The sequence below is a fragment of the Lytechinus pictus genome, chromosome 14 (genome assembly GCF_037042905.1).
Source record: "Lytechinus pictus isolate F3 Inbred chromosome 14, Lp3.0, whole genome shotgun sequence".
Classification (NCBI taxonomy): Eukaryota; Metazoa; Echinodermata; class Echinoidea; order Temnopleuroida; family Toxopneustidae; genus Lytechinus; species Lytechinus pictus.
In genome coordinates this window covers 16,735,756-16,749,494 of record NC_087258.1, presented here as the reverse complement: position 1 = coordinate 16,749,494, position 13,739 = coordinate 16,735,756, and the positions used below count along the sequence as shown (strand labels likewise).

Here is a 13,739-nt window from a genome sequence, read left to right as displayed (position 1 = left end):
GTTTTTTTTCTATTTAGCATTGGATGTTTGTGCGTATTGCAGTTCATATTTTTCTCCCTAGATATATGTATAATAACATACCCCTCACATTGAATTCTTGCAGTATGGGATGATAAACTCAACGATGACTTCAGTGATTACTCTGGTGGTACCGATGATGAGGAGGATGACCAGGACTATGATGACAAGAATGATAACAGTAAGTTTCTCTTACAAGGGAGAATGATTTTTAGCAATGAATAGGTTTTATTCCTCTGAAAGACATTGTAATTTGAATAAATGCCCTACCAGAGAGAACCAATTGATAAAGAGACTGCCTAATCATTGTTTTCACAGACTATTCAAAACAAGACAATTTGGGTGACTTGGTAATAATTATGAAATATGATTTTTTTTTTTAAAGAAAACAAATGCTCAAGGAAGAAATTATAAATAACGTGTCAAAACTTTGTGATGTACTTCATAAAACAAAATTAAGTGATGTTCAGGATTTTGCATAGCATTGAAGTGTCCATACAATACCTTACATCATTCTGTAGTTTTATTTAGTATCTATTGTTTCAAATCACTACTTTTTAAGCATAAATACTTGCTAACATGCAACCATCATGTATCTATGTTTTTGTCACCAGTTCGAAGGAGTAGAAGAGCAGAGAGGGACAGGGAAAAGCTCCCACCTCTCCTGGCTAGGGTTGGCGGTCAAATCGAGGTAAGTTTACTTCCATTTCACAACAAATATTGATCTATTATTATAATCAGTATCAATTATCTCCAAATTTGTTTTGACTTTCTCTGAAAAGAGAGTTTGATCCCAGTCCGAACTTATTGAAGAAACCTTTAGCAGGGGGATTAAAAAAAAATTACGGTATATTTCAAATAGTGGTATATAAGGGAGTTTATTATGAAACCAGTTGCTGTATGTGATTTTCACTGACTACTGTTATATTCCATTCAAATCCTTTAATCTGATTGGCTGAAAGCAAAGATGTTATCGAAAATTAAGCCTGAGTCATATCGATTATTTTGAAATCCGGTGTTCGACAGCTTTAATTCGATCGAACATCGATGCATCGAAATTTGAAGGCGGGGAAAATCGAGTCATTTTTTTTGCTACGGCCGGCCGTCGATGCATGCGCTATGCATGCACTACATGCACTGACAGTCTGCGCTGGCCGCGCCGGGTGAGCGTTGCAAAAGCAGATGACAGAGCAAAGTTCGTTTGTATTTTCCATGATCACAAAACACAAAAAAGGCCGGGGGCAATGCAGAATTCTTCCCAAAATATCTTCAACAATGATATTTGCAGATGATAACATATAAGTTTAAAATGAAACAATATTAAAGACATGAATCACGCAGAGTCGATCCGAATGATTTTCGGTCAACTAGCATTCGCAGTCCAGCCTCGCACAGACCAGCCCCGTCCGCAGCCCCGTTCACTCACTCTCCCGAAACGACAGGCATGCTTGCCAGCGCCATCTAACAAGTGCAAACAGCGGGGAGAGCGCTGTAACTTGCCTGAGATTGTGTAGTTGGCGGGGTAGTTGGATCCAAAATTAGCTCCAAATAAATTGATGGAAATAAATACGTAATTTTCTCTGGATGGTCATTTGAATTGGTATTCAATGCTGATATATAACGATTGTGAGGAAAGATTGGAAAATATGAGTTCTGACGATGTTCGAGACTTAATCCTGATAATGATAATCCATTTATTTTAGACACAAGAGCTTGTGATCGAAATAAATACGACTATCTCGGATCGAGCTCTAACTTCATATAAATTATTATTGGATGTAAAATAATTACGATTTAATAAGATTTTATGGCCATACTAAAAATATTGACGGATGTCAGCAAAGTATGTTATGTTCATATGGAAGAATTAATAGTATTATACTGGCATTATTTTTATTTTTTATTCCATCTCTGGACGTCTCCGAGCTCCGAGAAAAGAAGCACAATGCGCATGCGCGTTCGATGACGTCTGACATATTTTCCATTCATGAAATCAGAGCCCAAAGTTGGGCACAAACAAGCTTCAAATTGATGGGAAAAAATATCAAATGTAATTTTTCTCTGTTGTGTCATGTAAAATATTATTATATGGTGATATTACGATCATCAAAAGAGTTTCTACATGTTGACAATGTTCGATAATCAATCCTGACGTGTAATTATTTTTTTAGACAAGTGCGATTCCACTCACTCAAGTCGATCGTCATGTGATGTCCGCCATTGAAAATTGAAACGAAATACAAACGTTTCACATCAAGCTCTAAATTCATATTAATGATTATCATATGCAAATTATTGTTAAATGTTACGATGAAATCATGTTCTATGGTCATGATATTAATATTGTTCATGAAAGCAAGATTTACTTTTATACGTTGATCGCATCCATTTTCTGGCCATTTTCTGATTTGATTAAAGCACAGTACTGCGCATGCACGATCAATGGCGACTTCCATTCATAAATTCATCATGCATAAATTATCTCGGCACGAGCAGACGAGCCGTGCAGACGAGTAAGACTCGAACTATGATCGAAATAAACTTCAAATTAATGGTGAATAGGCATCATAATTACACAATCCGTTTCATTTTGGGGGCAATATAAATGAAGTAAGTAGTAGTCGAGACGGATATTACTGTTTATGTTGATGTTTGATTGTGTGAACCAAATGAATCGGCCGGCCGACGTATTTTTTTTTTTTTCGATGCACCGATTTTGCAAAATCTGCATCGGCGTTCGATGACATCGATCGAACACCGATTTTAAAATCGATTCGACTCAGGCTTATCGAAAATCGTTCACAAAGTGAAAGAAGTACTCCTGTGCAGAGTTGGGGTAAACCGTTGATGATATTTAGCTGGATAAACAGATCAGTGATATATGCATTTTTGTTAAATTGTTTGTGTGTGCTATCTACAGCAGATTGCATAAATTGATATATAAATTGATAGCATTCGGTTGGATTGATATATCAGTAATATCCATGTTGTTGGTGACAGAATGATCATTATAGCAGCCTATATATTACTGGAGATTTCTTGTCATTCAAATGTACCAATCTAACTGTAACTTGTTTTACGGGGGGGGGGGGCCTAGTGTCAATTGTCTTATCTCTGCAATATAGATCTGAATATAAGTTCAATTTCTGTGTACTTTGTGCCTAGGTCCTTGGTTTCAGTGCCCGTCAACGCAAGGCTTTCTTGAACGCTATCATGAGATGGGGCATGCCTCCCCAAGACCCATACAACTCACAGTGGCTAGTCAGAGATCTCAGGGGCAAGCCAGAAAGGCATTTTAGGTGAGAGGACATTACCCTATCTTATTATTACTTTACAACTTTGTTTTGCTTTGATTCAGCAAATGATATAGGCCCTGTTTTGCAGAGTTGCAATTGATCAAGATTAAACTCAAATTGGAATTGATCCACTTATCTTTTAATTATTCAAATTTAGATCAGTTGCAATACAAGATTGATTTGAAAATTTGAATCAATCACAACTCTCTGTTAGATGGGGCCCTGGAGGCAGTATCACATAGATATGAGGTATCATACCGTATCGACAGTCTGTGCCACTTTTAGCAAGAATCTCACTTTAATAGCATCTTGTCTCTTCTGCTCCTGAAAATTGAATTATTTTTGTCTGAAAAATGTGCTTATTTTCACTATTTCCCTCACTTGTGATTTTCTTTTGTTTTTTGGAAAGTGAATATTAAAGTAGGTAGTATGTGTGTATGTGTGATTGAGTTTGTACTGAGGTGTATCAGTTAGACAAGTTTATTTACGCCAGGTAACAACACCATCCGAAAGACTAGGCCACGGCTCGGACCCTGAACCTCTGCACCAATTCATGTTTTTCCCCCCTGTAGCTTGGATTACAGAGATATCACAATGCCCAATCAATCCTGCTATAATCTGATAGACTCATTGTATCTTCTGTTAATTAATTAATCCTTTTAATTCCCCTAGGGCCTACGTATCATTGTTCATGAGGCATTTGTGTGAACCAGGCTCTGATGGAGCAGATACCTTCGCTGATGGTGTCCCAAGGGAAGGGTTGTCACGGCAACACGTCCTCACAAGGATAGGAGTCATGAGCCTCATCAGGAAAAAGGCAAGTCATTTATTTTACTTTTCTCTTGTCGTATAGTGTGAGTAGCAATTTTTACATGCTTTGACGTTGAAAGTTTATTAGTGAATTTATTTCAAGTAGCCTTGTCTTGTTTGCCTCTTGTTGCTTCATGACTTGTCATAGAGTATGAAAATAATATAATTATAAATATACTGTGTTCAGTTTCTATTAGATAAACAAAACAAAAAGTGTACCCTTTGAAGCATGTAACGTCCTTTCTGACAAAATAATGTTATACCCTGGGGCCCGTAACGCAAAGCTCAGCAATGATCTTATAACATTTTTCTACGATTGACTACAATGTACGATCATTTGTGGAAATCAATCATACGATTAATCGCTAACCTTCGTGTTTTGGGCCCCTGTACAGCTTGTGTAATATATTTTTTTCCAATGCATTTCTTTTCTTGATCAGGTGCTAGAGTTCGAGCCTATCAATGGTAGTGTGAGTCTGCCGGAACTAATCAGCCAGCTGACCGGCAAGGGTTCATCAAGCAAGGGAAGTTCACGGACCTCCTCGCCCATCCCCACCCCAGCCAGAGTGGCCTCCCCGGCCAGTACAGTGGACTCCAAGACCAGCGACTCGGACGCCAAGGCAGCCAAGACGCCCGAAGGTGAAACCAAATCAGAAAAGACTGATGAAACCAAAACAGAGCCTGACAAGGCTGAAGGAAAGGCAGATGAGGAGAAAAAAGAAGGAGAGGAAAAAATGGAGGTGGAAGAGGAGAAGAAGGAGGATAAATCGGAGGAGAAGAAGGGAGATGAGACGGCAGCAAAGGAAGAGAAGATGGAGACAGAGGATGGCGCTGCCAAGGAAACAAAGGATGAACCTATGGAGACTGATAAGGAGGAATCCAAGGAAGGTGATGGAGTCAAGAAGGAAGAGGAAACAAAAGGTGAGTTTTGAAAGGAAGTCCTTATCAGAGAAGGGAGATCAAATAATTTTGTTAGTGTTTACATTCTTTTCATGAAATTTACTAAGAAAAATGTCCACTGTAATAATGTACAGGATTATAGTGGTGATGGTGATGATGATGATATGGGTGATGGTGGTGGTGATGATGATGATTGTGATGATGATGATGATGATGATGAAGATTATGATGATGATATGGTTGGTGGTGTTGGTGATGATAATCATGATGGTGATGGTGAATATGATGATGATTATGATAATGATGAGCAGTATTTGTATAGCACCATCTACCCATAAGGTACATTCACAGAAAACAACTTATCGTATCCTGTCTCTAATCTAGATGAGGAAGTCAAGAAGGGAGAAGAGAAGACGGACGAGGCAAAGAAAGAAGGAGATAGTGAAACCAAAGAAACGAAGGAAGAAACCAAAGAGGAAGACTCCAAGACGGAAAAGAAAGAAGACACCAAGGAAGAATCAAAGGAGGATGACCAAACCAAGAAGGACGAACCAAAGAAAGAAGAGGAAGAAAAGGAGAAAGTGGCTGAAAAGGAGAAGGTGGTTGTGAAGAAGCCAGAGAAGAGGCCATTTGTCTTCAACATTGCCGATGGCGGTTTTACAGAGCTTCATACGCTGTGGCTGAATGAGGAGAGAGCGGCTAAGGAGATGTGTGATAACGAGGCTGAGATCTGGCATCGGAAGCATGACTACTGGTTGCTGCATGGTATCGTCAAGTATCCTTTAATACAGACTTACAGATAGCCATGTGGCCATTTTGATTCTCTGTTTTGTCTTTGAATATGTAATACAGTATCCAGACTGTCTGAAATATTAATTTGAAAATGATTGAATATGGCCTCACATTGTCTGACTTGCATTGGAATATACGTGCATGTCATCTGTTAAGTTTTCTAATGAAGATCAATGTCAATATTGATATAACCACAGTGTGTCTACCTTCTTCCATGTAATAGACATCCTTTGGAACCTGCATGACAGCAATGACAGTATACTGACATTTTACATTTGACAACATCAAAAAGGTTTTAAAAAGCATTCAGGTACTGAATCAAAGGAACTTTTCATATGAAATACAAACGAAGAAAGTTAACAAATGCAGGAATTATTTTGAAATTACTATCCCTCTGTTATTTCTGTCATGCTGTCAACCAATCCTAACTTTCCAACTTCTTGTTGATGATCCTCAAAATAAATAAACAAATTCAGGAATTATTGCAAAAAATCCAGTTTCACTGGTGTGTCTGTCACATTCTAATCCTTCACAACTTTCTTTTCATGATCATTGAAAGAAATAACAATTTGCGAATTATTGAAAACTCCTATTATCCCAGTATGTCTGTAATTTTCTCTTACCATTACAACTTGCTGTTGATGATCCTTGACCTACGACACCTACCCCCATCAGACATGGCTATGGTCGTTGGCAGGATATCCAGAATGACCCTGCCTATGCCATCCTTAATGAACCATTCAAGGTCGATCAAGGCAAGGGCAACTATTTGGAAATCAAGAACAAGTTCCTTGCTCGCAGGTTCAAGGTTTGTACAATAAAAAATTGGTTCTTTCTGTTCTTATCTCCAGCAATTTTACATGTGGTTCTTGTATTTTTGTGTTCAATATATTTTCCTCCAAGTGGATCCTTAATTGTGTAATACTGAAAAATTATGAAAACAAAACAGTTAAACAAACTGTAAATTTATTGATATTGTACTTATATGAGCTGTATCATTTGGGGCTTTTTTAAATGTTGCTTTTAAACTCAACCCAGACGATCGCAACCAAGTTCTGATTGCATGCTTCTAATTTTTAAAATAGCATGTGGCATTTGATTTTTGGAGTTGTGTTTGTTTAATAAACTGGTTCCAGAGTTTCATCATCTGAAGAATGTAATCAACATGAATGACCCCCCCCCCAAAAAAAAAAAAAAAAAAAACTTCAAAACCTGCCATCCTCATCCCCAAACCATGAAATGTCATTATTCTTTGCAGAAAACCGGTCATTGATAAACCTCTGCATTGAGCCAAATGAATGACTGTGTACGCACAACCAATCATATCATTTGGAGCCACTTTTGTAATTTCATAATGATGTATAACCTTTGACCTCTCCATCTACAGCTTCTGGAGCAGGGTTTGGTAATCGAGGAGCAGCTTCGCCGTGCCGCTTACCTCAACCTGACCCAGGACCCCAACCACCCTGCCATGGCCCTCAACGCCCGCTTTGCAGAGGTGGAATGCCTTGCCGAGAGCCATCAGCATCTCTCCAAGGAATCCTTAGCAGGAAACAAACCAGCCAATGCTGTACTACATAAAGGTGAGTCTTGCAGGACCATTTGCACAAAGATATTCGTAGGGGTGATGTGATGAAATCATTTGTGGTCAATTGCAAATTTTTTTTGCTTCTTCTGGATGATAGATCCGTTCTCCCTGTAGCATATTGTACTTTCTAATCCAAGAAGCTGACTGGCAAATGATGGTGAATTTGACATCGAATGCAAGACTTCTGATTAATTTCAAGGCATGGAATTGACTTGCAGTTGATTGCAAGTATTTTGCAAAGCCCCCTAGATAATTAGGGTTTAAATCTTTGATTAAATTATGGAAGACTAATGTGACAACTCTGTTTTGAAGATCTTGCTTTATGATTACAGACCTAATCCAATTTAAAAAAGTTGAAGTACTGAAATATCAAGCTTAAAACAGAGGCAAAAAAAAATAAGTTGCAATTAACAGTCTTGTCTATATATGTAACTAAAAGTTTATTATTAAAGAATTAGACAACAAAAGGGGTGTTTTTATTTCATTAACATAAAGTTGAAACAGGTAAACTACAAAATGAACAAAAAAAAATATAGAGATATAGGCTTATTGGTCATTTGGTTAATATACAAATTATGAATGTTTATGAGTGCAATGGACAGAATACTTCATGAGGTGAAAGATGAAATGATCCATTCAACGAGGCATAGCCTCGTTGAATGGATCATTTCATCTTTCACCGAATGAAGTGTTCTGTCTATTGCACGAATGAAAAAAAAATCATTATTTGGTTTATATGACACCTAAAATGTGATATATTTTTTTCATATGAAATTCATGAATTTCGATTCAAAACATGCTCATTCAGTGCAAATTTGGTCTGTTGATTGTTACGTCATTACAACATGCGCACTGCAAACACGAGTAGTGCCTGCAGCAGTCTAGCTTAGTGCGCGCGTGCAATGGACAAAATCGTATCGATCCAAAATTGCATGATGAATGGATCCAAAATTGCATGGTTGATGTCACTGTAAGATGGGCCTAATGATTGATATCAAACAACCAATCAAATCACTAGGATCTATCTAGGTGTCATAAAGGTGAATAAATATTCAAAGGTGGGGGGGTTTCAGTAATGTTGGAAACTAAAAAACTATGGAGAAATAGCCAGAGATAATGGCACATTGGTTATGATCTTCTGTGAAACTCATAATTCACCATTCCCTTGCTCGTAGAAGCTCTACACTACATTCATTCATTTATTAACTTCTTGATTCTATCACAGTACTTAATCAGTTAGAGGAGTTACTGAGTGACATGAAGTCGGACGTGGCCCGTCTACCCGCAACCCTCTCACGCATTCCACCGGTGGCTGCAAGGCTCCAGATGTCGGAACGTAGCATCCTAAGCAGACTGGCTACCCAGCCAGCTCCACAGGTATGTACGGGGGATTGGAACCTATGACCTTCTTGCTTTGGTTCAGTGTAGAAGAGGATCTGGGGAGCGTTTCATAAAAGGACTCGTCGGACATTTGATCCAACAAGTCCGGTTTTATCCGACAATTACCATAGTGAGAGTTCCTATCGGCTGTTTAAAAAAAATCAAGAACAGTTGTCAGATCTGACAACTTGTTGGTAAAAAATGCTCATGAAATGCTCCCGAGGGAACTGTAACACAAAGCTTACCAATGATCATAAAACAAATTTTTATGATTGATTGCATTTACCACAACATATAATCAAACATGAAAATCAAGCATTTGCTCAATCACTTATGAGCCTTGCATTACTGGACCAGAATAGATACTGCTAAGGCTTATTCTCAAATTGTTTGAACGTTTATTGATTGGATGATGTTTTTCTGTGTCTGAAAATTCACTTATGTGATGATAGGTGATGCAAACCGAATAATTTATATGGATACTCTAGTGTTGACTTGTTTTTAAGGTTGAATTGTTTTTAAGGTTGACGAAGATATCTGCCAATGGCCATTTCCACCTTTCATCACTAAATTTGCAAGTATCCATTTATAGAGAGGCAGTTTCTTGAATACTACCAGCTATGCAGATGTTCGGTTGCTTGTTCCTTATTTTCTTGGCTTTATGTATTGGAAGAATTGCTTTTCAATGTTTCTCACAACTTTTTTCATTCTTCCCATCTTTGTGTAGGCTCAAGGAAACGTTGCCAGTGCCTCCAGCCACAACCCCTACGCTCAGTACAGCAGCTCCAGTAGCTTTGGTGGTAGCTTCGCCACCAACTACGCCGGCTACAGACCCACCGGTCAGTACAACCTAACCCAGGTGGCCCCAGGGCTGCATTCCCGGGTATCTGCCCAGTCCATCGCAGCGGCTGCAGTGGCCTCCGCCGCTGCCTCGTCCAAGCATGTCCCCGCAGCGCTAGGTCGAAGTAAGTGCGTGTCGTGACCTGGCATCAACAGAAACGGTTTCCTCTAACAAAACACTCCTCATTCTATCAACCTCAATAATATGAATTATCAATTTTAATCTTGTTGATTCAATATATCTGTGAATTCTTCGTGTGGTGGTCTTTAGCTAAACCATTAACCTTTCATATTTATTTCTCTTTCTCTGGCTAACCTTAGAAATTCAAATTCCTGTAACAAAATGTTGCAGAATCTTATCTTTGATTTGAATTCATCAAAATTAATCCCATTCTCGTTAACAAAGGAAAGTGCACTTTGTTATCTAGTATTTATTCTTTCACCAAACTTTTTTTTTTCTTAAAAAAAATGCACATTTCTAATTCTTTTCATTTTGCTCATACATCCATGTGTGCTGTGGATTTCTGGAAAAAATACAAAGTTATAATTAATAAGTTCTGTATACTCAGTTGCACTGAAAAGACTAATGTATAAGGTTTTCTTTTGGAGGTTTCTAGATGGTATACTTGGAGCTGAGGACATAACTGTTTTCACCGTGCCTTATCCGTGACACCCACTTCCTTGGTAAACTCTTTCGGTGGTATTCTCATAGCAATAATTTAGTTAATCCTAGATTAACTCAGATTACTCTTTTATAGAGGGCCAGTTATCAACCAAGTACACATTATTCTAATTCCACTGTAAACAGACTTTTTAAAATGATTTTGTTATGAAATTAAAAGAAAAGGACAATACAAGTATACATTGAGTTTTAATGAGTTTATTTGGCACATTTACTCTGTCACGAATATTAAAGATGTAAGATTAAAAAGCAAGCATTCCATAAAAATGTGGACTTAAGTTTGTCTGATCCAAGTTAATTAGAACTATCAGAATACCACCCTTGCCTGTATTCTACTCTAAGGCCCGTATTCTGAAGTCGGGTTTAACTTAAACTCAGGTTTAACGTTGTGGTTTAAGTATGGATAGCCAATTGCTACATAAATCACTAACAGTAGAGATATCATATTTCAGTTCATTTGGCTCTCAAATCATTCATAATTGTCTAGGAAGTATAAATAGATGATTGTCTTCACCACTGATGTATCAGGAAAGAGCACAGTAAACATAAGAAACATACAACTTAATAAAAATTTTGACACTTTTGGCTTCCCATAATTTCAGCACAGAGTTAGACCATGGTCTAAATCAAACCTGACTTCAGAATACGGGCCTAAGAAAAGAAAATATAAATATATATTTGAATAGCATCACATAAAGTCAAACACTTTCACCAAACATTTTGTGCATCAGCAAAAATGATAGTTTGGAGCCATTTGATGCAGACAATTAAAGCCAAGCCTTGCTAAACACACGCAAGGGAAAAATCATGTGTTAAGTTTTGTTTCTATCGGTTGAAAGTAGAATACAGGCCCTTAGATCATGCTTAAGTTTTATGATCTGTATTCATGGTGAAAGACTTCAGTAATTATCACATTATCGTGAAAAGTATAAAAGATCTGTGTGATACTCGTAATGCTCTATATCTGTTATTTTATTCCTCACTACGGTAGTTCTTACAAAATATTTACTTGAATTAATAAAAGCAATGCATTTTCATCATTTTATTTCTAATTTTTATTTTTTGTGGGATATATTTTACTGCAGTCAAATCAAATATAGCATCTTATGTATTGGTTAAATGTATGTAAATACAGAACTTTTTTTCAGATATATTTTACTGCAGTCAAATCAAATATAACATCTTATGTATTGGTTAAATGTTTGTAAATACAGAACTTTTTTTCAGTTGCCCGCCCTTTCACTTTATATTCATATAAAATCCATTTTGACCCTGGGCTATGCCATGTCGTGTTATGGCAGATATCACACTGACATGTGTACATTTTCAGTACACCTCACCATGCATCACTCTCATCATCACCATTGAATTGCAATCAATTTTATCTCCTTTTGTTTTACTTGTTGTCATTTTCTTTTTATCAACTGCCCCATTATTACAGTGGTATGTCTTTGGGTTGTCTGGAAATAAACAGAAAACAGATTGTTGTCAACAAATAAGAATAATACCTCGTTCACATTTGCTCTACGGCGAGTCGAAAACAGCCGTTTTAACATTTTAGGTACAAGCTACATTTAGGTTTGTATGAAAATGAATAAAACGGCTGTTTTCGAGTCGCTGTACAGCCGCCGTAGAGCAAATTTGACCGAGGTATAATGCATTGGTTTATGGATCCATAATTTTTTATTTCAAAAAAATGAATCCATGATAATTAATCATACTATATTTGACAATATTGTCATTATCTCAACTATCATCGTCATCATCATCATCACTACCACCACCACCATCGTCATCAACATCAATCTTATCAATATTATAACATCTTTACATCACTATCATCACCACCACCATCATCATCACCGCAACATCCTCCCAATCATAACCATTATCTTCTAATTTATATCAAATCATCTTCACCATTTCAATCACACTTTTCCCCCTTGTAGTCATCACTCAATCTACTCGACATTTACATCAATACCTTCCTCTCAATAAGCTTTCAAAATCAATCATTTTTTTCATCAAAACTACCTTCCTCTCTCTCCCTCCCTCTTACAGCTGTTCAACCCATCCCACAGGGTAACGTCCAGGTAGTACCGGGCAGCTCCCGCCCCCAGGCCCTGGCCGGGGGTAAGGGCTCCAGCAGTGGAGCCAGCTCCTCCTCCCAACCCTCCGGCAGTAACTACTATTCCACCATGCTCAGCAATGCATCAAGTGCTATCTCCAGCTCAGGTATGTAGTAGCTCAAAGGAATTGCAGGGTCCCGTAACGTAAAGCTTAGCAATTGGGGAAAAAAAAAATTTTAATTGTTCTTCCAGTGTATTCATATGTGACTCTATTGTGTTCTGTTCACGTTGCCAAGTGAAGAAGGGAAAAATTTTCAAGTTTGGTTTTAGAATATTTCTGTTCACTTAATATTTCACTTTTTTTAAGGCACTGAATAATTTTCAGTTTTTTTTTTTTCATTTGGAGTTTTATGTTTGCAGCATATCACACAGATATCAAATAGGACCTCACCGTTCAGATATTTCAACAGTCAAACTAATGTTAACCAATGCTTTTAACTGCTATATAAAAAAGGAATATTGTGATTATTATCATTATAGTAATCTCATCCTTGGCTTTCCCCACCCAGGTGTTTCCCAGAGCAAAGGGTCCATCTTGAAGGGAGAGCCCAGCACGGGTAAGTGAAGGTGTGCACGAAAAACTCTCCTATTATTTTTATTATACTAACACTCGTTACCTTCATTTTACTGAATGGCATGAATGACAGACATCATAGCAATGCATCTGGTAAAATGGAAAGGTGGGCAATTCCATAAAATAACCCTTTTTTTGTACGTCTGACCCCCAGTCTTCCCTATTCATTCTATCTCACTTCAGTAGAGGGGCTGTGGCTCAGTGGACAAGTCTTTAGACTTTGAACCACATGTTCCGGGGTTCAAATCCCATCATGACACTCGCATCCATTGGCTTGGTGTTTATCTGCATTTGCCACTCCCCAACCAGGTGTAGTAAATGGGTACAGGTAGGAAGGAATTCCTTGAAGGCTCACCTAATCAGGGAAGCCCAGCTAAAGCTGGGGTGATGTATGCAGCGCTTGGAAAACATTGTATTAAGTGCCATGTAAATGGTTATTATTATTATTATCATTACTATTCTTCAAGACCTCAACCTATGATCCGAGAAGATTAAAAGTTTATGAGAACTAGAAAACAGAGACAAATCATTCGAGGATGGTCCAACATATAAGTGGTCAGACGTACATATTTTATGGAATTGCCCTTGTTTATATAACCCTTAGTGAAGTCATAAAGATTTGCTCTAAATTATTCATACTCCCGTAGTTTGAGAATATTTTGAGCTTTGCTTCCAGAGAAACAAGTCTCATCAAGTTCATTCTTACGCACACAGCTGACCATTTTCTATG

The 13,739-nt window shown here is 37.7% G+C and overlaps 1 protein-coding gene across 20 annotated transcripts in view; it reads left to right on the top strand.

The window, feature by feature from the left end:
* The window catches only part of LOC129276551 (chromodomain-helicase-DNA-binding protein Mi-2 homolog), a 45,495-nt gene that overhangs the window by 26,145 nt on the left and 5,611 nt on the right, over positions 1-13,739 (top strand). For 11 of the 20 annotated variants that reach the window (XM_064109590.1, XM_054912927.2, XM_054912929.2 and 8 more), the window contains 12 exons: positions 104-199; positions 633-709; positions 3,184-3,317; positions 3,987-4,131; positions 4,565-5,045; positions 5,409-5,799; positions 6,492-6,624; positions 7,204-7,399; positions 8,630-8,781; positions 9,512-9,749; positions 12,368-12,541; positions 12,945-12,992. In XM_064109590.1, the coding sequence (XP_063965660.1) occupies positions 104-199; positions 633-709; positions 3,184-3,317; positions 3,987-4,131; positions 4,565-5,045; positions 5,409-5,799; positions 6,492-6,624; positions 7,204-7,399; positions 8,630-8,781; positions 9,512-9,749; positions 12,368-12,541; positions 12,945-12,992 (2,265 nt within the window). Of the gene's footprint in view, positions 1-103; positions 200-632; positions 710-3,183; positions 3,318-3,986; positions 4,132-4,564; positions 5,046-5,408; positions 5,800-6,491; positions 6,625-7,203; positions 7,400-8,629; positions 8,782-9,511; positions 9,750-12,367; positions 12,542-12,944; positions 13,003-13,739 lie in introns of all 20 variants that reach the window. The other 9 variants (XM_064109599.1, XM_064109597.1, XM_064109595.1 and 6 more) reach the window with 3 other exon arrangements.